Consider the following 23,544-nt stretch of genomic DNA (forward strand, 5'->3'; position numbering starts at 1 on the left):
AAAAAGGTGTTATTCTAGAGCTTGCATGGCATTGGTTTCACAATGTCTATAAAATATTAATCTTTGGCTTTAATTTAGAATTTTTATTGAATCTATCGCATCCTTGGCGATTAATAACACCCTAAAATCGAATTTTTTTGACACTTTTTTCCCAACCTATTGAAATCAAAATTTGATACAACACTACAGTTGTTGTCGGAAAATCACATACCTAATTTGATATATTTTAGTCTTTGCATGTTTCTGAAATTGTAGACCGATAGATGGCCAATCCCTAGTTTGATTTGGTCCAAAATCTGATAGGTGTCTATAATATAGACATTAAAAAACAGTGTACCGTATTTTATCCATCTAGCTAGCTCTCTTCTTGAATTTTTGAAAAGAATTAGGCGATTCGCGAATCCAAAAAATCTATTGCAAGTTTCACTTATTTTTCAAGGACCCAACAGAAAATGAAGAACTTCTCTGGGGCCCTGCATACTACAAATTAAAATTCAATGAGTTTTCAACTATTTTCAAAGTCCACGAAAACTCTGAATAAGAATTAAAAAAAAAAAAATTACATATTTCTCTGAAACACCTCAATGAAAAAGAGTAATGAAAAGTGTAAGGAGAATCTTATGCCGATGTACAAATTTGAATTTTAAATATTCTTTTCCTTTTTATATAAATTCAAATAATAATCCATTGTTTTTACAAATTCATAAAAAAATAATTTTTATTTAAACACTCTATAATAATAAAATATACAAATTCATTTCTTCTTTTTTCCAGTAGGCTGAGACTTTTTTGATGTTGTTTTAGACATTCCTGCAAATTTGTGCGCATCTTTCCTAAAGTAAATACACATGTATGAATTTGTCATGTAATATAAAGGGGAAAAAAATCACATACTTTAAAATAATTGAAAATTTAAATGAATTTCAATTTAATATAGACTATAATTTTTGTACTATATTCTTGTCATCCAGTTTTAATGCAATAGATTAAAAAAAAAAGAAAAAATGTAACGTTTATTATTTTTTTGTACAAAAATAATACATTATTTCTTATTCATCAGCATAAATATCATAAATCCAAGTAAAAATCCATGGCAGATAAATTTTTCAGCAATCACTTTTAAAAGGATTCATAAGGGAAATGAGTTTGAATTATTGCATTAGCCTTTTGGTCAAATGCATATAATGATTACAAGAACATAATTAAATATATTTTAATTAGAAATAAATAAAAATTAACAATAAAAAGAAAATAAACAAAAAGTTTCAAAATTAAATTTAGAATACAAGTCTAAGTCAAACAAATATTAAAAATTTAAAAATTGCAACTCTGCGATTTAAAAAATACGGAAGCTCATATATAGTTATTACAGTATACTGAACTTTCACCAGTATATGATTTTAACCATTTATTTATTTAACTTTTGTATGTAGCTTTTAAAGTTATCAAAAATCTAACACTACTTTTAGGGCTTCAAATTTTTAAGGAAAATGCAGAGAAAAATTACCTACTTTTTTACCAGAATGAGGGGGCATCTTGAAGAAATGCATTTTAGCTAGCTCTGATTTCTTTCTGTTGTGACTGAACATATTGTTTTTAAACATATATATGAAAATAATAGTTTTATCAATCATAATTTTGAAGGGAAGAGAGCATTGCAGAAAAGTGCAGTAACAGAAATGGTACAAACAGTGTTTTAAAAATTTTCCTCATGGTGAAAATATTTTAAGGAGACAATCTTTGAAAATAAATGTAATAATTCCGAATAATTAATTATAAATAAATATTAAATAAAATATTATAATGCAATTCTTATTTGAAAATAAATAAGAAAATAATTTCTCTATAAGTTCATTTATTTACCCTCTTACCTTAAAATTTAATATTAATCTAACACATTTTTATAAATAACAAAAAGGATTGCAGAAAAAATAATTGCGAAGACACTATTTTAAAGTTAAATTTTTAATTAAATTCCACCATAATTAATAATTCCTTACTAAAATTTCCTTATTAAAAACTTAAATATTTTAAGAATGTATTTTTTTAAAAATTCATTATTCAAAATTAAATAAAAAAAAAAGAGAAAATTTTAGTGTTTCTGGTGTATAAGTGGCTAATGAAGTATTAGATAAATATACAAAAGAAATTAAAAATTTTTTTATAATAGAATGCTGACTTTTTAAATAAAAGACGATTTGTTATAAAATCACATGGATCTACCATGATAAGCATGGTTTGCCATAGAAGACATGGGCTAATTTAGAAGCAATATTATTTAATTATTCTAGTTTCCACTAACTTTTCACTGAAGGGTTTTTCCCCCATTCTTTTCACATTTTCAAATTTTAAATTTTTAAAAAATCCACGGATTTGAAAGAAAAAAAAAACAGTGTGGATTAAAAATTGTTCTGACATATTTATTTTTATTATTTTTAAAAATCAAATTCAGTTCAGGTTTTTTTAATTGTTTTATTTTTAGTGAAATCTGTTTGTACAAAATTTTGACTTTTTCCATAAATGGTGTTAAAATGAATTTGAACTGAGAGAGAAGTCATTTAAAGGAGTTAACCTAATCAAAATCCATGTCGAGGCTATAAAAAAAGTTCTGTATATATTAATTTCTAGTTTTGTTAGGAATTTTTTAAATAGATTCTTAAGGTATTGAGATAAGAAGGGAGGAGGAGTTAACTTCTAGAGTACATAAAAAAGGATTGCTTACCTTGACATAGTAACTGAATTTCTACAACCTTGTCCACCTTCCCAATAAGAGCCAGATTTTTTGGTCATATTTGCAGAGCAACCAAAGCATGGTTTCTCTTTGCTATATGGCTATAACAGAAACATGAATATTTAACACAAGAGGAAATTTACACACAGACAGAGGGAGAAGAAACACACCTTAATATATATTTTGCAGTAGTACATCTTATTAAACTGCATTATGTAAATGTAAAAATACATTGTTCAATGGAGAATTTGAAATGTTTTTTTTTGTGTTTTTTTTCCAATTATCCATAATTAATGTGTCTTTACTTTCTGTCAAAGATTCGATTTTTGAATGTCATAAATTTGAAAACAATTTCAATAAAATTGATTTCTTAGAAAAATTACAAGAATGTTTCTAAAGAAAATTTATATTTAAAAATAAGAAACTGTATATTATTTATAAGTTTATAAAATTTAACAACAATACAGATTATTATCACAATTATTCTTTTGCATAATTATTTAAGTGTCTTTTTTTTTCAGTGAATAAATTTGATGTTCTATACTGCATTTGAAGTTAAAAAAAAAAAGATTATTTTTATATATGTGTAATTCTTATTAGCCATTTATGCTTAAAAACTTTATTTACTAATATAAAAACTGCTATTTTGACATATTATTTTTGATAAATGATTCTTAATTAATTTTTCCAAAGTAAAACACTTTTCACAAACTTTAGAATTTTTAAAATCTGTTACTACCTGCAAAGGCTATGGTTTCTCTAAAGGAAGATATTCTTTATGGGAAAATAATTCATTGAATATTTTTCATTTTCTTCAAGAAAGAAAGAAAAAATTGTTTAGAAATAAAGAATGGCTAATTATACTGCTGTTTGCTCAAATGTTTCATAAAGCAATTAGTTTGAGCTAGAAATTAAGTATATAAAAAACTGAAAACTATTTATCAAACCTAAAAAAGAATTAATAAACTAGAATTTGAACTTGTAAAAAAATACGAGTGTTTTAAAATGGGGTGATATGAGTGTTTAATTAAAAAAATTTTATACACAAAATATATGGAAAAGTATTTTAATCATCAAATCCTTTGATTTCTTGATGAATCTCCATATTTTATATCTCATTAAGACTTAAAAAAATCTTTTGCAGAATTAAGTTTATTCTCGAACATAGTAACTGTAAATCACAAGAGGTTGAGGGTTGAAATTTAGCGCATAGTTCTCTCAACAGAATTGTAGAGCATGTGATATATAGATTGATTATTCTATATATGTATGGGAATGTAATTCAAAAGAAAAATTATTTACATAAATGAAATTTTGTATGTGGTCTAATAATCAAAAGTTGGTGTCAATATATTGAAAGGCAGACATGCAACAGTTTTCTTCTTTGTGCTATAAAGCAGATCATGTTGGTAGATGAAAAAAGGCAAGGAGAGGATATTTCTGTTTATTAGGAAAGGAAATGTGTTCATCACTGATTTTAATTTATTTTTTAATATTTTTACAATAAGTAGAACAAAAAATGCTGTAACTATTTTCAATTAAAAAAACTTACAATTCACATAAAAGTGAAAATATACTAATGTTAATACTAATGAACTCTACTACTAAACTTTCAAGTATCATATTACATTTGTTTTTTAGTATGGATTAAAAAATAGCTGCAACTAAAAATTTTAAATTTTGAGACAATTGCTTTTAAATTTTATAGTTGAAAAAGTGTAGCTTGCATAATTTTAATTTAAAATTATTAAGTCATATAAAATGAGTTAATAATTTCAAATTAGTTAATTACAAAAATTAAACCATTATCATATAACAAAACCTTAAACGACAAAATTAAAAAATATTTAAAGATAAAATTTTCTATGTTTGACATATCCTGTATCTTGTCATATCTTGAAATATATTTATCTTTGTTAAACATATCTCTTATCTGATAGTTCAATTTTAAACTTTGAAACGAGTAAGAGGTCAATATTTTAAACATATTCTTTTTGTCAGTTTCTTACATTTAAATAAAAAGCAGTATTTCATATTTCAATTATAATTAATTCAAGTACTTAAATTTTTATTTGACTGTTACAAACTTTAAGATAATTTGTATAAAACATTTTCACAACCTGTTCTTTGGAGCAAAACCCGCAAACCATTCGAGAAGCATATTTCATATCATGATCATCTTCCTTCTCATCATGGCATAAATCACAGGGATATAATCGTCCACAACAAGGAAACCTGCATTTAAATAATTTTTTTCTTAAGGAACAATAATAGTTAAATTCTTAAATAAATATTGAATAGCATTTTTAAATCCCGAATTAGCAATTTATCAGTCTTATTAAAAAAATTTATTCAATATATTGTAATGAACATATTTTTACACTTTAATTAAATTTTTATAATTAATTTTAAGAATTATATTTCTATCAATTGCATAATTAAAAATTTCTCTAAATTTAAAAACTAATGATTTTAATTTCAATACTAAGAAACTTCTAGAAATAAATTTAATAATGAAAAAAATATAACAAATATGATTATCATTAAATTATAAAAGAATTCACCTCAACCAACGATAACTTTTCTTGTAATGCTTGCAAGCACCATAATCAGGCAACGGACATCCTTCTTTTATTACAGGATCTTTCTTTTTAGTTACTTTCTTAACAGCAACTGTTTTATTGGAAGCTAAAAATAATTCAAAGAAATAATTTTACATCAATATTAATTGAAAGATACATGCATTTGATGCAGACCATAGCGACAGTAGTTCCGATGGTGAAATGCAATCTACCAACCCTTTTAAAGACAAGAGAAACAATGAAGCAGGAGAAACTGAAAATTTATATAACAAAATTTGACAGTATTTTTGTATAATACATTCTTATTTGTAAAGTTTTATTGTAGTAAATGTAAATATCTCAGACATTTACATCATCATTTTATTAAAAATTTCATCCTACATTTTATTAAAAATCAATATCATATTGTTATTTATTAGTTGTATTTTAGAACTAATTCAGAATGTTATGGCAGAAACATGACAATTACTTTCCTGCTTTATAAGGCCTCTATATACAGAATGTTTTGTAATTTCGAATAAGCTAAAAGTAAATTCTCAACCAGAAAGAGTTCAAGAAATTTTATTAATTCTCTAATATATTACAAACTTATAGATTTAAAGTACCTTCTAACTTCAAAATGATTACTAATAGTTTTTATACAATCTTTAAATCTATTCAATCATTCATTGATAAATATGCATAGTTTTTTTTTTTTTAGTAAAATTAGTTATCTTTATAAAAACTGTTTTTTACTTTTTGGATTGAATAAAACAGATAATCTTTTCAAATACTCTTCATAGAACTTCATTGATGATTGCAATCCTGATTTCTATAAGTATAAACAAATAAAGAGGGACATTAATCTGAAGCTATTTTTAAATGAGTGATTTTGGAGAAGACAAAGAATCCATTCAAAAATGTTTAAACATGAATGTGCATTACATTTTTTTATTTTGGTTCCCGATATTATTGTGCTAACAAGCTATCAAGATATTTCCACAAATTTCAAATATGAAATCTCTTAATTTTAGAGAATCTCTTTTAGTCATTTTTCACAAATATTATACATGAACTCTTCTGGAAATTTCTTATTTTGCCAGTAAACAGTACGGGCTAGAAAAATTGGCAGATTCCCTTATTGTCTTATCTTTTTAAAATTTAATTTAATGATATTATCATTAGATATCATTGAACAATCCTAAAATGGTTAGTATACCTAACAAAAATATAAAAAATACAATAAAAATGAAATCTAGGTATGGTCATGAATTTCAGTAACATATTAGTGGGGGGGGGGGGTTGAAGTGAAAGAACCAATACCTCACATTATTGTATCACAGAGAAAATTTAAAAAATAATAAAAACGGTCAACCATTTATTTTATATTTCAGTGTAAGTTCTATATAACAAAAATGAAGAGAAAGAATTTCCTAAATGCAATTCAGAAAGCTTGATGTTATTTTACATACTGAAGAAGGTGCCTAAAATTAACAATAATTTAAATTTTGGGGAGGGGGTATATCAGAAGCTTAGAGAAAATATGAAGATACCCAAGAAAAATTTTTAAAAGAATATTTTTTCTTATTAATTTCAAAAAATCAAAAATATGCAGAACAATGAATGTATCAAAACTGATTATTCTGCTTTCACTATTTGAATGATATGTAGCTATCACAGCTCTTTTTATGCAAATATCCATTAATAAACTTTGATGATCAAAACATGTTAAGAGTAACATATTAACGCATCTTATAATCATATATTACTATGACACAGCATTTTATCTCTCTGCCTTTGAAATGCTTTTGGCTTTTATTGCAACAATCTCAAAATCAACAGTACACTCCTTCTTTATTCTCTAAACTTAAATATGCAACATAAAGTTTAATTAAATCCCCACATTTTACAATTTTTCATTCAAACAAATTCTTTGAAAACGCAATCCAAAGCTTCTCAAGTTTAAATATTTTAAATTTATAGGATTCTCTAATGTTGTGACACATGTTTTAATTGATATCATGAAATAAGCATAAACAATTAAGAAAAATTTTATTTCAAATAAATTTAAAATTAAATGCAAATTTATAAAAAAATACAGAATATTAAGTAAATGTGTTTATAAGCAATTTTAATTAATCAATACCTTTAAACCATTCCTTAGGTAGCAGATAAATATTTTTTTCAAAGACCTTTTTGTTACCATGATACAAATTATTAATGATTACTTAACAAAAAATGGTGGAATTCCAATTAAGATTTGTCAATAATACAAGTTGCTAACATTTTTGCAATCTCAAAATTCATATACAAGATGAAAACATATTTGAAAATCCTTGTTTTTAAACAGAATTATTTGCTACTTTAATGGAAAAAATGCTCTTTTTCTTGCAAACAAACAAAAAAATTTAAATACCTACAATAATCAAAAAGAAATATTTGTTTTTTACAGTGTAAAAATAATTGCAAATGATAGAATAAATTTAGCTTGTCTAGGAACACAGACAAACACACACAAAGAAAAGAAAATTCTAAATATAGCTTTTAGTTTTTATATTTTCAGTTAAAAAAGTAATTATAACAATAGAAATAATAAATTCCAAAATAATAAAGAAAATTAATATAGTCAGATGCTAATTTAATAAATTCATTGGAGCAGAAAAATTTTATTTGTAAAATTGGGATTTATTCATAATATTAGGCTCAAAAAAAAAAAAAAAACTGCAATTACTATATGGAAATGCCTTTATAAGCCAAATATCCATAATTAGAAACTGTAAACTTTTCATTCAGCAGCGATATAATAATTATGCATTAGTTGATTTGAAAATTTTAAATATATAATGAGTTAATATTTAACAATTTCTTTAATTTCTGATTAAAAAAAAAACACTTTTTTTTTTTTTTTTTAAAGTTTGCATAGAGCAAAGGAAATTCAGTGTCATTTATAACTTGATACATTAGGTTTTCACAATTTCTAAATTATGTTAAGCTTCAGGGAAAGTAACAATTTTAATTGGACTTCATTTCATTCAATTTCTGCTTCAAAATCATTACCAAGGAACTAATTCTTACAAGATAACTTTTTCTGAAGGATCAAAGGGAAATATGATTTCTTCATCATTTTCATTACTTTCTATTTGTGAGTATAGAAATTCTATCTACTGAAAGCACTTTTCTTAATTACATTTTTTTAAAAACTAGCAATTTCTGCTCATTGCTTAACAATTGAATTAATGTCATCAAGGAGATTTTAAGATGTGTTGTGGTTCAACCTTCTAGTCAAATTCATGTTAAATGTTAAGCATTTCATTCAATGAAAAATATTTTCGTTCCCAGCAATTTGCCATGATTCACAATGTTTCAAAAATCAAATGATCTGGAAAATCAAGTGTCTAATAGCCTTGCTTTTCTTTGTTGTGGAGTGGGGAGAGATAAGAAAGTAATTTTTTGCCCTACCCATATGAATGATTACATCTGTTACTTATTTGTAAACTGACTCATTACTTATTTGTTCCAGACAAGATGATACTGGAGTAATTTGTAAATAGATCTAATATTTTTCTAATACAAAGTAACATTAAAAAAAAAATTGTTTGTTGAAATAATTAATTAATTCAGGGTTTATTATTTGTTAAATAGGCAAATTGTTTTCCTTTTAATAGGTTAAAAAGAAAAATACATTAATTGCTAAACATTAAATGAAGACCCAACTGTAATTCATTAATCTTATTGGAATTTATGCATAAAATAAAAACTAGTGAGAAAACTAGAAAAATATATGGTTTAATATTTCAAATATATGAATATAATCTTAAGTTTCTTCAAGTTATACGAAAGACAGATATAGTGGAACTAAAACTTCAAACTCAAGAACAGCTACAAAAATTTGATTTATTTGAAAATTCAAATTAAAAAGAGTCTTTATTAGATTTATTTTTTAACATTTTCGTATTCTATTATTATATGAAACATGAGTATAGCAAAAGAAAACAAAAATTGTTAAACTAAAAATAGCAGGATGTTTAATTTTTTTACTAATATCTAAAAATTTTAATTAATGCACAGTTAATAAATAAACAATGAGTTTGATAAATAAAAGAATAATATATACATATTTTATAATTCAACAGAAAATACTTTTAACCCTCTGGGTGGTTTCATTTTACATGTGAAACTTCCGAAAAGCGAGAGATGTCAGACTAGTAATGTGTCGTAAAAGCGCATCGGTTTTCCAAACGAGATGCACTGAAAGCGTTAGCCGAATTTTTGCTTTCCCCCAAATGTTATGTGGGGTCAAGAGTCACTAAGGGTAGGAACAAGTTGCCGCTCATTCAAGTCAAATTTTATTGCTTTCGTTCATTTTGTACGGTTACAAAAGTCAGAGGGTTTCTAAGAATAGAAAATGGGAAAACTGTTCTGTTTCTTTTTAACCCCGATCGCTGTTATAACACTTTGCGAATCGTTGCACAGCAGAATCATTGAACAGAAATTTCATTATATATTCGGTCTCAATGTGTAATATATATATATATATATATATATATATACACACACACGCGCGCGCGCACACAAAGGGAGAGAGAGCAGTCAATGTAGGAAAAAACTGTCTTCATATTCCCTTATTATTCTTTTAAATAAATCATTGCAATATTTTTGTATCGAGTAATCAACATTTGCAATACGGTAGCATATGTCTAAAATTAGAGTTAATCATAAATAGTTCTGTTAATTGAAATGCATAAATAATAATATAGAACTGATGCATAAATAATAATATAGATGATGGCATTTTAGAAGAAATGCCATCATCTTCTATTAAAATAAAACATACAATTTTTGAGTGCAAATCGGCAAATTGGTTGGGCAGCTGAAAAAATATATTATTTTAGAGCTACATAATTGGCTACTTAGGTATTAGTTATCCAGGCCCTAAAACATCTCGTAGCAGTTTTATCAGAATTCAAGTTTGTTTATAATCATTATTTTTTATTGAAAAATAGTGGCATCTTCGTTTTTATTTAAATTTTTATTTAAAATTTAGTTTTGAAGTTGTATACTGTTCTAGTGATTTTAAAACGTTAGTGAAATTTAAAACTATCGATATTTATTGCAATATTTTCCTTCATCTATTTCCACCATTTTATGTTAACATTCAATAAAATTTCCATCTAAAAAAACATTCAAAGGCAGCTAAAACAAACAAACAATTCTTTTAAGATATTAAGCAGGAGTATTTTACTCCTCATAAATTTCGATACGTTTATAATGTTTAAAATTTTCTTTTAAAAAATACAATGTACATAAATATTTTTTTTCTAATTTTCGTCTAATCTGAAAAACTAGTTTGATACTTTTCATTTAAGCAGTTTGAAACTTAATAATTCAAGATATCTTCTACTGTACGACATTTATAAATTGCACGTATCACACAACTGGTTTTCGCATATTTATCACCAAAATTTGATGTAAAAAATTTATTCGCAAGTTTCAGAAATTCTGTATTCATATATTTCCCAGCACTCAGAAAAACGGAATTATAAAGAAATGCTGAAAGAAAACAAATAATATCCACCCACAATATCATCCACAAACGTTTATCATCATCATTATAATTATTATTTCGAAATTGGGAAATCATAGAGAGAAGGCGATCATTGATGACATATCTAATGGACAAAAGTTTTAATATGAAATAAAAATTGGCAGAATCGGTCGAATGGTTGGGGCAGCTTGAGCACCAAAAGGTTTTGGAAATAATTTTAAATTTCCACCATATGACGTATCTAGTGAATATACAGCTAAGAAATATATATATTTTTAATATTTCTCTTAAAGGAAGGTGATGAGAGACATGCGATCTTTGATGATGCACCTATGCTTATAAGCGCTCGTATAAAGCAAAAATAAATGAAATAGGTCTTGTGGTTGAAGTTGGCGCTGATTGGAATTATATATATACGTCGGTGAAATTTTGAAATCATTCGGAAATCTAGTTATAAGCGGATTTGAAAGTGTCCAACATTTGTAACATAGTCAGTAGACTTTTATATATTTATTTATTTAAAGTAAATGTTCACTACAGAAAAAAAAATCCGATTAAATAGAATTTTATACAAAAGAAACATTTTTTTAAAAAATTCTTTTAACACCGAACTATGAAAATATTGCAATGTGAACTGGGAACACATTTGAGATTGGAAATTGACGCATTTGAGATTCAAAAAGCTATAAAAGCTGGACTTTAAATGTATTAAGAAACATGCATGGAAATTAAATGCAACTTTAAAAAACATTAAAAAGCAGAATAAGAATTAAAAATTTGTAATATTTAAACATAATAGCGTAGATTAAAAAATTCAGCCTTCTTTAGAAACTTGTTAAAATGTTTGAAAAATTTGCAATAACAAGTATTTATTTATATAATTGCCTTAAAAAACAAACAATTGTTTCTGAAATTTCAGATTAATATAGCATACTGGATATGGCTTAACCCCGTTTTTCAACCACTTAAACCCCTTTATTAACCTTTTTCAACCTCCTCTCAATTCAATAGCTAGGGTTAAAAAGGCAGAGCATGTACCCTTGGAATCATTCCAGTCAAAGTATTTGAGAAAACTTTTAAATTAATTGCAATTAACTGAAATATAATTTTATCTCAAATATTGGATGAAACTGGCTGATGGGAAATCTATATGACCGTGAATGTGTGAACATGATACCCCAAAACAAAAGCAACTAGATCAGTTAAATTTATCATGCAATTTTATCAAAATGTAGATTTATATTAATTTTTTTGAATATAATCTGTAAAAGGATTGATAGGATCTGTCTATTCGTGATTGAAGGATCTGTCTATTCATGAGTGTTTGATTATTCATTTAAAATTACAAGAAAAAAAATATATAAATGAAATTTGGTTCTTTGCTCTGACATCATTATTACAAATATGTATCAAATTTTTGCTCCAATCTAAAAGGATAGGAAGACGTACATAATTCATACTTGAATCTATTCAAATGTGCGAAGAAATACGGATACCGTTGCACTCATAAGCATATGCATAGGAGAAAGTAGAGAGGTAAATACTACCAGTGATCGTTAGCTTGATTGCAAATCCTTAGATTGCTTTTAACAATAATAATAATAAAATATTGATAAAAATTGTTTTCCAGTTTGGACTCCACAACTTTTAAGGTTGATCCTGCCCCAATGTGTGCAGTTTATGAAATTTTGTTCCATCAGTAACAAATCTGAGTGAAGTAATGTATAATCCTTTATTTTACACGAGTAAATAACAGGTTGTGATTTCAAGGCATAACTATGAATATTACACTTTTAAATATTCAAAAATAATTTATTGTCTGAGCACCACTGAAGCATTTATCTGCATTATTTTGCATTAGAACGTCCTTAAAAACATGTAATTAAAAATCTTGCTGCACTTTGCAGAAGATTCATCAAAAGCTATCTCATTTATCCACTCAGATTTTAACTTTAATGAAGAATTCTCATTAGCATATTAACAACAACAACAAAAAAAAAAGGCTTCAAAGAACTGTAAAATAAGAACAGAATTTTTGAACTACCTACTTATTTTTTTAGAAGTGTTTTAGAGATCTAACATTTTATCTAAGAAATATATCTATTGAAAAAATATCTTCAGATACTTTACGATGTTAAGACTTTTACAATGTGATCCGTTTCTTAATATTCCTAATAAAATAAATCAAACCCTGAATTAAATTTATTTCACTATTTGCTTTCATCTACATCAAGGTATATTAAGACTAAATATTAATAATTTTCTGAATAGACATAATTCTTAAAAAATGTTTTTGTTGTTTCTTTTACGAATTTGAATGAAATTATTCTATTCAGTTCTTTAAAAAAACTTTGAAAAGGAGTCGCATTATAAAAAAAGACACAATATTCCAAATTTTTACAAGATAAGAGAAACAATATAATAATATATTTTATTATATTCTTTGAAATTAAGACTGCTTTAAAACGCAAAATTCATTTGCATCTGTTTACTTTGTGAAAAATAATTCGAGGTAGAGATTAGCATAAAAATATAAATTTGAATCATAATAATAGTTGAACTAAGAATGAAAAATATATTTAATATTTTAACTATATATCGATTTCAATTTTTCAAATACAGTACACTCCCGATTATCCGCGGAATTGGGTGGCGCGGCCGCCGCGGATAATCCGAAAAAAGCTAAAAACGGGTATAGCAAAAGAGAAAACAGTCATTCCAACTTTGAAAAATCGTTTCATGTACAATAAAACGTAAAATAAACAGCAGGAAATGTTTAACTAACGCTTACTATTTTAGTATATCACTCAAAACTAACCTAAAATGCATTTTGTTAATGAAAACAGAAAAGTGCTTTGTATTTACGAGAGGCGTCAAGGATACACAGAAAAATTAATACATATGTACAGTTTTAATACTGTAATGTATTATGTAATTACAAAAGCATAACTGTAAAACTACATCTTTTTGAAGAAATCAGTCATTTGTGTTTGCTACTTGCTTTGGAAGTATTTTGTCTTTGCTTGGAAGCAAAAAAAAAAAAAAACTTAGTGCGGCAGGCTCGGATAACCCGCCCGCGGATAATAGGAAGTCTACTGTATATCCCTTTCGAGTTGCTAGTACTCCAATGTGATGTTTAATCACAAATAAGCATAAAACTGCATTAAGAAAAAATAACTTAATGGAATTTTGAGGCAACGCTTAGATCAAAGAAATCCTATCCCTATCGATATCAAACAAAAACTATTAAAACAAAATGCAATTTAAATTTAAGTCCACAGAGAGCTATTATGGGAGACACAATTGTGGAAAAATTCCTGTTTCTCTTTTCTTGGGCGAGCCCTTTCCTTTCTCACCCCTCATTCCTCCATAACGCCGGCACCATCACAATGTCCTATGCCTAAAGGAATCTTCGGCTCTCAGATCCTGTGACATCCTTAAATGGCCATAAAACTTCATTGTGTTGTCTCCCCTCCAATTCATCAAGATGTCGAAACTTGTAGGGGGAAAGAAATACGTTAAAATAGGTCAACACCATTTTTGGTGCAGTATACCCCCTACGTGATTTTCCGTGCAAAGCGAATTTGCGTCGTTCGTTACCCTACGTTAAAATACGTGCAATACATTTTAAAGACATCTATGGGGCTACGTCGAAATGCGTGTGGAACCCTTAGAGGGTTAATAAACAGTATATACCACTGAGAATACAACAAATATATATTCTAAAATTTCAAAATAAATAATACAGTTTTATATAATAAACAATATTATAATTTAAATAAATAACAATCTTCACAGTTAAAAAAAAAGTAAGCAATTTTTGTTCATTCCTTTTGATAAAATACATATGCATACAAATGAGAATAATTCAGAAGTGACAAAAAATTCAATTTAATCAAAATAAATTCAAATTATAGATAATTTTGATTATTACATTATGTTAATAATGAAATCAAAGGACAAAAGAAATTAAGCAAATTATTCAAATTCCACAGTATTTATTTTTTTAAATTTTTTTTTCCTTCACTATTTTAAATTTATTTCAATAATTTACTCTTTTTCAAATGTCAAGCATTTGTTTAAATTCTGCAATTTTCTTATACTCAAAAACATGTTGATGCAAATAACCAAAAATTAATTAAAAAATGATATAAAATTATAATAATAAGAATACATGCATTATTTATGTAAATTAAATGTTCAAAAAGAAAAAAAATCATATTACTATCATAGCAATTTTTAAAATATTTATAATATATTGGATATGGAAGATAATTTTTGTAGTAATTTAAAATTTCAGATGATTATCAATGAATAGTTTTAAAATTATTAGAAGCTTTCAAAAGTAAATATATTAGTTAGACAAACAATAAAATTTTGTCATGTATTTAAAAAAAACAAAAAACTACACTCTTTAAAGAATGAAATTTAAAAAAAATTAAAATTATTAAATAATGTTTGAGTCAATGAAATTGGAATAAACTATTTCATTGATACATTTAATATAAAAGAAATAGAAGGAATGCTTTTAACTATCCATGTTCTGACAAGTGTGTATAAAAGATATTTATGGAAATATATAAACAGAATGCTCCCTGCCAAGTTTCAAATAGCGATTCATTCTAAAAATCCTCAAATTGATTGGTGGTTTGTTGGAATATTTATTGGCTTGTTTTTTAATTAAATCAACAAATATTTCATAGATCCTTTTAAATTTTTAGATAAATAATTTAAAGCTTAAAATATGTTTTACCAATGCTCTATTCTTTTAAATATATGGAAAGTATACTTACTAGTCACAGCAGTAGCAGCAGAAGTTTGAAATTTTACACTCTCAATTCCTATAGTTAATTTTTGATTACAAAATTTGCACCATAACTTTTGCTTTTGTCCATAATGTAGGCCCTAAAATGTAATACAACATTGGGTTAGAAATGAAATCATAATCATAGCAATTGTCAGGAGTTTTTAGCATTTGAAAGAAAAAAGTAAAAAAAAAAAAAAAAAAAAAAAAAGAACTGTAAAGAATCAGTCATAATTGTTTTGCATATTGAAGAAATATCTCAGACAATCATAATAAAAGAGAATAATTCCTGTATAATAAATATTAAAGTCTTATATTATTCATTTCTATATCGAATATATAACTCAAGTAAGCTCATCCCAAAGAAAGTATCTATTCTCAAATATCTGTCTTGGCATTAAGATATATATACTGTGGATTTTACTCATAATACAAATACTTGAATCTTACACAAAATGTGAAACACTTGTTAAGGGAAACAGTTATTTCTGTAGGCATCCATGCTAAATAGGACAATGCTTTCCATTTCAAACAGAAATACCCAAGGAAATTTAAAATAATCTAATTAATTATTCATAATGCATTTTTTATAGCAAAATTGTTTAAAGACATTTGTCTTTGTCTACATTTCAAAATTTGGTGAAAATGAGACACATCATTGTTGTTGAATGAATTTGTAGTATACAGTTACTGCCTAATCAAGGCGATGCTTTGCTGTATACGGCACAATAATTTCAATGGAACCACTTCCTCATTTCAATGGAAGATATTTATTTCATTGCTGTGACACAGAATGCAATTTCTTAAGATCTTTGACAAAGGAGTAATGACTGTGCTGTTCTACTTGCTAATTGATGTGTTGTTGTTATCTACTTCTAAATCTATAACTTTGGCTAGAAACCAAAATTCATAGATTAAGGCTGCACAGCCACTTTCTCAAACCCTTCTGAGTCACTTATATAATCATATCTGGCAAAAACTTCTTCCGTGCAGATATAAAATTTTTTTCAAAAAAGTACTCAATACAATGCTGATACTGAGACTGTATAATCCAGCATGTGACATTATGGTGTCTCCCTCTCACTCATTCTGCAAAACATTGCTCATTAAGAGAGTAATCTTTTTACGCTTTGTTTTGTTCATTATGCAAATCACTTGATATACCAACTGCTCTTTAAGCAAGCTTTGACCTATATATCTTAAAATAATATAAATTGTCATAGAATTAAAAATATAGATATAGATTTCATCATAAGATACATTTAATTTTCCATGCTTTCAAAAACTATTAGATACTATTCAAAATACAAAAACTTTACACACTTACTAATTCTGACAATATAGTTATCTTTTTTCATCAGAAGTATTTAAAATTTCCTTATATATAGAAGATCAAAGACCCTAGAATCAAAAGATCTTACTCTTGAAAGATACATATACAATTAAACCTGGTTTCAACAATACTGGATAGAATTTTTCAAAAAGTTGGTTCAAGGTTTTATTATAGTTCTAGATAAGACTTATCAAATAAGGACTTGTTCACAACATTATTTGACATAAAAGTTTCTGTTAGATTTGGAAGATAAACTTTTACAATCATGACACATATTTTTTACTTAAGTTCATTTCACTATTTCAATAATGTGCAGGACAAAATTTGCACATCTCAGTCATATTGTCCTAACTATGTTCTATGATGTTCACCTCAATTTGTAAATTAACATAATTTGACTGAATTAATTTTTAGAGGGATCAGAACATTTTTTGGCTGAACTATTGCTACTTGTTTTATTTCAAATTGATCTGCTTTGAATAAATTTATTCAAAGTTTATTGAATTTTAGTAAGTATTATTGTAAATATTACATAATAATTTCATTTCATTTTGTGAGAAAAAGTTATTCAATCAGAGTTGTATTTATGTTTTATAAGTTGATTTTAAGAACAAATTGCATTTATGCATAACAAGAGGCATTCACTGATTTTGTTTCAAAAACAATGTGATTCTTGCTATCAATAAAAGAGAAATTAATCTGTTTTTTTTTTTTTTTTTTTTTTTGCCACAGCATATCATTATATTACATATATATAGAGAGAAATGATAAAATGAATCACTTTTAATTACAAGGAATTTTTTTATAGAATCTAATTTCAAGAAATGCTAATTTTTTATCCTTTTTATCATGGGATGATAAAAATAATAAGATTTTTCTGTATTGTAAGGGTGGGATGAAAAAAAAGTTACATATCAAAAAATGCAATATTTCCGTTTTCTTTTTTTAATTAATTTTAATTTTAATTTAATTACTTAAAATTCATAGTTATATTTCTTTTAGAAATTGAAATAAAAATTCTTTTAACTTACATCTACAGAAACTTGTTTTGCACAACTGAGGCAATCTACAAGAAAGGCACATTCCACAAGGTTTACATCAGCTGCTTGACATTCCATCAAATATATAGTACCAAGAACACTTGAAAATTGATGCAGAATTGAAGGATTGAAATTGCATTCCATGCTTTTGCTGCATTTTGAACACAACATTGGTGTGTTCTTATTTGGAATAAGAATTTTATTGCAAGATGTCTTACAGCGACTGCAATGAATTGTAATAGACAATTTCTTGCAAGATAGAGCAGCAACACCTTCAACAAATTCTAAACCAGTAAATATAATCTTGGAACCTTGCATTTGCAAATTATTAAGAACAGATGGTTCAGCTTTCTGTCTAATAGGAGAATGGTTTCTTTCTTTTTCTGAATCAGAAGGTATACTAGGGATATTTGATGAAAGAGAAGATTCTTCACCTGAGATATCATTTTCAGGGCTATTTTCACATGATACAGGAGATTTTCTTTCAGGCAAAACTGATTCATTGTCAACATTTTGGGTTCCTTCATCTGTGACCTTTGAAATGTTTTGAAAAATAAATAATTTAATTAAAGAGATAGTTTAATTAAATATTAGATAATATTGTAAAAATAAAATTTTAAACATAAATCATATAAAAACAATTATGTTCTATAATAAGAACAGATAATCAGAATCCCGTTAAAATTTTTCTTTTATACTGAAATGGTATTGATATGAGCGAGGATAGAACCTGGGACCTTGTGGTTCGCAGTCCAGTAACTAAACCATGATACAAAAGCGTACACTCGTGTAGCGTAGTCGTTAACTGGATTATATGCTATTCACCACATTATTCTCCCTCTAGTGAGTCGGAAGTGAGACGAACGATTTGGGTGTTGAGTGGTGATGTATTAAGTTATTATTAGCTGTTGTCTAATGGGCCTGTACCCTATTTGAATAGTGCCAATCGTTATGGCGAGCATGTGTGAGTGAGTGGTAGCTGCGTCGAGTCTGACGGCTTTTGGGTTGCTGCATCAAGTGAGTCTGACGACCAGTTGCGGGTAGATGGCGCCACAACAGCTGTATGAAGGTTGAAGGTTCATTGTCCGAGGTCACCAATTTAGTGATCTGGATGAGTGAGGATAGAACCTGGGACCTTGTGATTTGCAGTCCAGTAACTAAACCATGATACAAAAGCGTATGCTCGTGTAGCGTAGTCGTTAACGGGATTATATGCTATTCACCACAATACTCTAAAACTGATTTTTTTAAAAAAATTATTATTATTAATGCTTGAGGGAATTCTAATATACTTCAGTCATTGCCAAATATCTGAATGTGTATCTGTTGGCTATATACCAGAATGTTTTATGTACAGTTATTACAGTCAGCACAAAAAAGTTTTGGAGGAAAAAAAGCTTTGCTTTTTGTACACCTCAGAGTAATATTTAAATGTTTATAACTAATAAAAAATTAAACAATATTTTGTTATTTTTCTTTTTACAGCAACTTCTAAAACAATTCTTATATCATTTTAAAATTCTTCTCTTTGGGGTAGGAAGTATGTTCCATCTATCTGTGAGTGGCCAGATGGGCATAAAATTGATGTAATATTTGAGATAAATCTTAGACACCAGTTTCATTAGTAAATATCCATATCATATAATTAGATTTCTAATTTTAATTTACTGACTGCTAAATTATGCTCTCATATACAATACTTATTGTAAATTAACTTTCTTAATTTTTTAGATAATTTCTAAATAAGTTTATACGGTGAGAATTTATTTTTTGTTTACATAAATATTGTTATAACTTATAACACTGCTATTATATTAAATACCACCAACAAAATCAAATACAAAAAGGAGCAAATCAAGGGGTAAATATTTTAGGACAACAACAAGACACAACTAAAAAATGATATTAAATCAAAAGCAAATGAAAAAGAAATACTGAGGTTGTGGATAATAAGCTTGATTATTCAAAGAAGATAGAGGAACTACTGGGAAGTGAACATGTTTTATATTACAATACAACTAAAAGAAAAAAAGAAACTAATAACAGAGCATTTTGTAAATAAGAAAATCATATGCATTAGTACACAATGTCAATGTTTCTAGTTACAAATTTGCTGTATCATGACAGTATAGTCCAAGTTAATGAATTCTATAATGAATATCACATACCTTCTTTAAACCAAAGTTAAAAAATTCTTCTAAATTCTTATCAAACCACTTGAGAAATGGGCGGAAAAGAAGAACCACTTGATTCTGTTCAATTGCAGCTTGATGTTTTTCAATTAGCCAATCACAAATACTTTGATTTAAATGTCTGCAATGAATATATTAATAAATATAAAAATTATGTTACTTTAGTAATATAAAAATAATACTCCATAAAAGTGTAAGTAATTTAATAAAATTGAATAAACATCTGCCAATAAAATTTAACTACAGGAAACAATTTTTATAAAAACGATAGTTATATTTTTTTATTCTAAAAATCATATAAAGTTGATTTTTGAATTTCAAAACTATAAATTACATAATTTATAAAAATAGATATATAAAAAATTTATTTTAAAATTTTATCATAGATTTAAACAATTATTAATTTTTAAATAGAACTTTAAAAATATAACACAAGCATACTAAATTAAAAATAATGATTATTTATAAAATGAAGAAGGAATTGCATATCAAAATCTGGGAAGAGATCTTACTCCTCACAGAACTCTATCTGAGCAAGAAAAAGAGTTATTAAATATCTTTCACCTTAGTAAAACTCCTGGCAAATAATTCATGTGTGAAACTACAGTGATGTCGCAAACCTAGTCAAAAATTCAAAAAAAAAAAAAAAAAAATTAGTAAAAAAAAAGAGCAAAAATAGAAATAATAGTAAATAAAATACTTGTGCATTAACTGTATGCCACTGTAAAATTTTTGGCTTAATTGCAAACTAACGGTGAATTTTAGTCTAAACCATATGTCACTGGTGAACAGTCAAATTTGAGTCAAGACTAATAAAATATCTTTGGTGTTTAATCGCCAATTGCAATAAATATGACTTTTTTTTCTTTTTACCTTTAATCACTGGCATGAGCTAAAAACACAAGTGCTAGAAATAATAATATCTTACCTCTAATGGATAGCTTTCAGGAAAAGTTACTTGAAGATGTAAGGATTTCATGTCAAATGGCTGTAGAAAAAATAGAGTGATATTAAATAACAAATAGATCTTTATATAAGTTTTTAATAAAAGAACACAACAATCAATAAAAATCAATTATTAGAATGTCAGGTAAATAATGTCTTTATAAAAGATAAATACAAATTTTAAAAGATTTGATAAAGAAAAGTATTTGATATAATTGAATATACATGTTAAATGCACTAGATATATGCAAAAAAAAAAAAAAAAAAAAAAAAAAGACTTATCTAATCCTCTTACTTTCCTCTCACATTTAATTAATAATTTTTCTGCATAAAATTTGTTTTTTGATATTTTGACAGCAGCCAGAAGAGGCATCAAATGTAACAAATATATCATATAAAACTGTGCAATTTTTCACCATTTTATCCAGAAAATTACTGAACTCGGCAAACTTTTGTGGCTTTATCTTTAATAATAATAATAATAAAAAACCCAGTTTGTGGCAACTCATAAAGTTCTTAAAAAGTAAAAATAAAAACATTTCTAAACAAAATTAATTAAATATAAAAATACAAAGATATGTCTATGTCATTATAAACCTTTAATAACTCAATATAGATTTGAAATGATTAATTGCTACCATATTTCACATCAATCTTCATAGCAGAAGATATTTCTAATGGAATAAAAATAATGCTAATAATAAATAGATTAGGGAAAAAATTTTGATTTGATTGTTTGATTTAAAAATGCTAAAACCTAACTTGTGCAATGGAAATTACTGAAATTAGAAATAGCAAATTTTACTGAATTTTTTTAAATTTTTTAGTTAGATTATTCCTGATTCTTTAAGAACTGAACATACCCAGTCAGGATCAGATGGTTCAAAATCAAATGCAAAAGCTGATCCATTTTCTATCACCTTTGGAAATCGCTTTTTTAGCTGAGTAATTTCAGTATTCCTGTAAATACCATAGAATTATTGAATCTCATAAGAGCATAAATAAAAAAACAATACATCAGAAAAAAGATAAAAATTATGATAGACAAATAATAACAAAATAAATAAAGGAAAGAGGAAAAAGAAGTTATTCTAAATTTCTTGCTAATAAAATTAGATAAAAAAAAACCAAAGTAATTAATGGTTCTTATATAAAATTTTAAATATTATCTGAATGATTAATCGAAAAGAATCAACAAACCTTTTCAATTTTAAATTTCTTCCCAACAGAAAAATTTTAACAGATATGAAAGAAAATTAAAACAATTCAGATAGTACAAAAGTATATTATAATTTTTTCATTTACCTTAATTGACACAAACCATCTTCTGATAATGTAGAAAGATTAAAAACTCTTGAATTCTGTGGTATTTGAATTTGGATATTATTTGTAGCAGTATCATTATTTATATTTAAATGTTTAAATTCTTGTAACGTTTCAGAATTTTCATGATTAGCTAATAGCTTAGAAGTATGAACTGGATCCTCTGCATTTTCTAAATTCATAGAATCAACATTAGATGAAATTGCAGCATTATATTCTGTTTTTTTACTAGATAAATTATTTTCATTAATGTTAGATGATATGTTGAGCTGTTCTTTCTGATATTTTGGATTATGATAAAATTTGCATTGATCACCCTTTTGACAAGAACCATGTCGAAAATAACGGCAAAGTGGTATGGATTTTTTTTTAGATACATTTATTTTGTTACCATTTGCTACATGATCTTTTTTATCATTAGATAATGTCACATTCACGAAAATGTTAAAATTGTCTAAATTATGATTGTATAAACAATTTTCACCCTTTTCACATTGCCCAGCTTTATAATACCGACAAACTCGCTTTTGACTATTTTTATATGTTATTCCATTAGCATTAAATTCTTTGCTTATTGTATCAGCATATTTTTCTTTTTTTTGAGGTAATTTTAAAGAAGCACCATTAGATTGCGGTGTAGACTTTCTCTGAACAGGTGTTTTGTAAGAATATTTTCTTCGATGCAAAAATTTGCAATTTTGGCCAAATTTACAAAAACCATAATTTGAATAAAAACTACATAATTTTGAATTAGAAATAGGAGGATCTTTATTAGAATTCCCAGACTGCTTAGATCTCTCTCGTGTATTTAATTGAGTACTTAAATTTTGTTGGTCCTCCAATTGTTCCATTACTTTAATTAATGCATTTTTAAAATAAATTTAATATAAATATGGAAAAAACTTATTTTTAGCAATAAGCATTAATTGTTTACTGGTTCTTGATATAATTGTAACGAAAAGTTATAATAAAACATCTATGTAATTTACTATCAACAATTTTGCTGAACGTAAATAAAACAACGTCCAAATACAGAAGATAAATAAATACAGTTTGAAAAGTTGCCAGTT

General features: G+C 26.1%; 1 protein-coding gene across 2 annotated transcripts; it reads right to left on the minus strand.

Moving 5' to 3' along the window:
• Window positions 1–696: 696 nt before the first annotated feature.
• LOC129961699 (uncharacterized) lies at window positions 697–23,506 on the minus strand. Of its 2 annotated transcripts, none has more exons than XM_056075242.1 (11): window positions 22,457–23,506; window positions 22,015–22,111; window positions 21,135–21,194; window positions 20,771–20,826; window positions 20,183–20,327; window positions 18,006–18,548; window positions 15,631–15,742; window positions 5,296–5,419; window positions 4,852–4,966; window positions 2,723–2,832; window positions 697–833 (listed from the first exon to the last, which is right to left on the minus strand). In XM_056075242.1, exons 1-11 carry the CDS (start codon window positions 23,323–23,325, stop codon window positions 755–757), a joined length of 2,310 nt encoding a protein of 769 aa, XP_055931217.1. In that variant the 5' UTR covers window positions 23,326–23,506; the 3' UTR covers window positions 697–754. The 2 variants fall into 2 exon arrangements, with proteins under 2 accessions (XP_055931217.1, XP_055931216.1); XM_056075241.1 differs by lacking the exon at window positions 697–833 and adding an exon at window positions 1,326–1,581.
• Between the last annotated feature and the right edge of the window lie 38 nt (window positions 23,507–23,544).

The sequence above is a fragment of the Argiope bruennichi genome, chromosome 2 (assembly GCF_947563725.1).
Source record: "Argiope bruennichi chromosome 2, qqArgBrue1.1, whole genome shotgun sequence".
In the NCBI taxonomy this organism is placed as follows: Eukaryota; Metazoa; Arthropoda; class Arachnida; order Araneae; family Araneidae; genus Argiope; species Argiope bruennichi.